This window comes from Acomys russatus, chromosome 4 (genome assembly GCF_903995435.1).
Source record: "Acomys russatus chromosome 4, mAcoRus1.1, whole genome shotgun sequence".
NCBI lineage: Eukaryota > Metazoa > Chordata > Mammalia > Rodentia > Muridae > Acomys > Acomys russatus.
The window spans coordinates 48,314,044-48,316,493 of NC_067140.1; the positions used below are offsets into that span (position 1 = coordinate 48,314,044).

Consider the following 2,450-nt stretch of genomic DNA (forward strand, 5'->3'; position numbering starts at 1 on the left):
GGTTTTCTGAATAGCTTAACACCAATAAAGTCAAAACATCTACTTTATAGCTTTAAGTAAATATTTTAATTCAATGATGCCTCAGAAATTACTGATGGAATACATGCTGTTTTATAAAATGACAAGATCCTATCTGAATTTTTATACTGAAACTAAATGTAATTCCTATCAGAAAAAAAAATATAAACCTCATTTCTGTTGTGAATTGTCATGATTGCTGTTGACACATTCAGACCGTTTCTTATTGGACTAATGGTCAGAAACTCACTTACTGGTGAAACCACAGACATGTTCTAGGCTTTCACATTGATATCTTGCTTGCTTTCTGCACCGCTGTAAGAGGAATGTCCTCATAAGGCATGTACATAACAATCACACCTGCTGCTTTCTTTCTTGGACAATTGCACTTGGATCCTTAGCTTTCACTTTGGGCAGCAATGTTTCTCAAAGTTGGCAAAAACTTGTCTTTATATTTAGCCTTTCTATTTCAGGTGTGTAGATGTTAATATTCAATGTGAATGTCAGATTCAAATAATTAAATCATTTTCCACATCCTTCTAATTGACCTTTCTTTTTCTTAAGGTTGTTTCTAAAGATACACTGAATAAAATGTATGGAGAGAATCAGTCTGTGGTATCAGAATTTGTGCTATTGGGACTTGCTCATTCACAGAGTATTCAGGCCATACTCTTCATGATGTTTTTGGTGCTTTACCTACTCATTGTAACTGGAAATATTGCTGTAGTGGTCTTAATCACCACGGACCACCATCTCCATTCTCCTATGTACTTCTTGTTGGCCAACCTGTCCTTTGTTGATATGTGGCTTTCCTCAGTCACCACTCCTAAAATGATCATAGACTTTCTCAGGGAAAACAAGACGATTTCCTTTTCAGGATGCATGTCTCAGGTCTTCTTCATCCATTGCATTGGTGCAGGAGAGGTGGTGCTCTTGGTGGTTATGGCTTATGATCGTTATGTGGCCATCTGCAAACCACTCCACTACCTCAACATTATGAACTTGAAAAAATGTACTGGGTTGGTGTTGACTTCTTGGGTAACTGGTTTTTTCCATGCCATGAGTCACATGGTAGTAATTGTAGAGCTGCCTTTTTGTGGTCTGAAGGAAGTTGATAGTTTTTTCTGTGATATGCCACTGATAACCAAGCTAGCCTGTATGGATTCTCATGACTTGGATATCTTAATGAATGCTGACTGTGGGGTTGTGGCTGTAACCTGCTTTATTCTGTTGCTCATATCCTACACAAACATCCTCGTCACTGTTCAACAGAGCTCTAAAGCTGGTGCAAATAAGGCCCTGTCCACGTGCACTGCCCACATCACAGTGGTGATGATCCTTTTTGTTCCTGGCATCTTCATCTATGTGTGGCCCCTCAGTGTCACATGGATGGACAAATTTCTTGCTGTATTTTACACAGTTTTTACACCTCTCCTAAATCCAACAATTTATACACTGAAAAATAAAGAAATGAAAAATGCTATGAAAAGGTTTGTAAATAACTACTTGGATTCTAACAGAAATTTCTATCCAGAAATCAGTACTAAATATTTCAAATAACCGAGACTAATCTCACTGAATAAGGTGAAAATCAGGAAATTTACTTATGTTCAATATTTTTACCACTGTACCAATTCATGTATAGGATTAATGTACTTAGAATAAAATGATGATGCTTAGTAATCAGTCAGCGGAATGTGTGAGTTATTCACTGGAATACAAATAAAATTATCCTTCGTACAGGAACATTAATCAACCATTCTCTGACATCTTTCATAAATCAGCAAAATGTTTCTTTGCCAAACTTATGTTTTTCTGTGTGAATAATAACTTCATTTGAATATAATTCTAGATACCACATTCCTGAAGCTTTTAAATTGCCCCTTGCCAATTTACAACATCATCACTTTTCTCTAGCACAGATATCTACCTATGCTAACTAGCTTAGGAAAAAAAAATTACCAAGAAGAAACTTGATACCCTATGAGCATATACAGGGGGAGGTGGTCCCCCTCAGTCACAGTCGTAGGGGAGGGGAGTAAGGGGGAAATGGGAGGGAGAGAGGATTGGGAGGATACAAGGGAGGGGATAATCATTGAGATGTAATATGAATAAATTAATAAAATAAAATTTTTAAAAATCTCAAAAAAGAAAAAAATTTTAAAAAGGAGACAAAAGTAATAAGCTACATATGAATTAGCAGTGGGATTTACAGCATATTCTTTTTTAACTCAATGAGCTTAATATCATAATACAACTTTAGTAATGAGACCTCTTGATATACTCATAGTTGTCTCTGTCATGAGGAACAAAATTTTGTCAGAATGTGTGTAAAAATTTTACATATAATCTCCCAAAGGATCATGTGCACAAATTCACTGCGTTGCTGCTGCTGCTGTTGTTTTGGTTTTAGTTTTTTTTTTTTTTTTTAA

At 35.9% G+C, this 2,450-nt stretch overlaps 1 protein-coding gene across 1 annotated transcript; it reads left to right on the top strand.

Moving 5' to 3' along the window:
- Nucleotides 1-606: 606 nt before the first annotated feature.
- Nucleotides 607-1,578, top strand: LOC127188420 (olfactory receptor 4K3-like). The gene has a single exon (XM_051144885.1). It carries the CDS (start codon nt 610-612, stop codon nt 1,576-1,578), a length of 969 nt encoding a protein of 322 aa, XP_051000842.1. The 5' UTR covers nt 607-609.
- Nucleotides 1,579-2,450: the final 872 nt, after the last annotated feature.

Excerpts from the sequence above, each read along its gene's own strand:
- LOC127188420 (XM_051144885.1), top strand. The coding sequence starts at position 610 with ATGTATGGAGAGAATCAGTCTGTGGTATCAGAATTTGTGCTATTGGGA.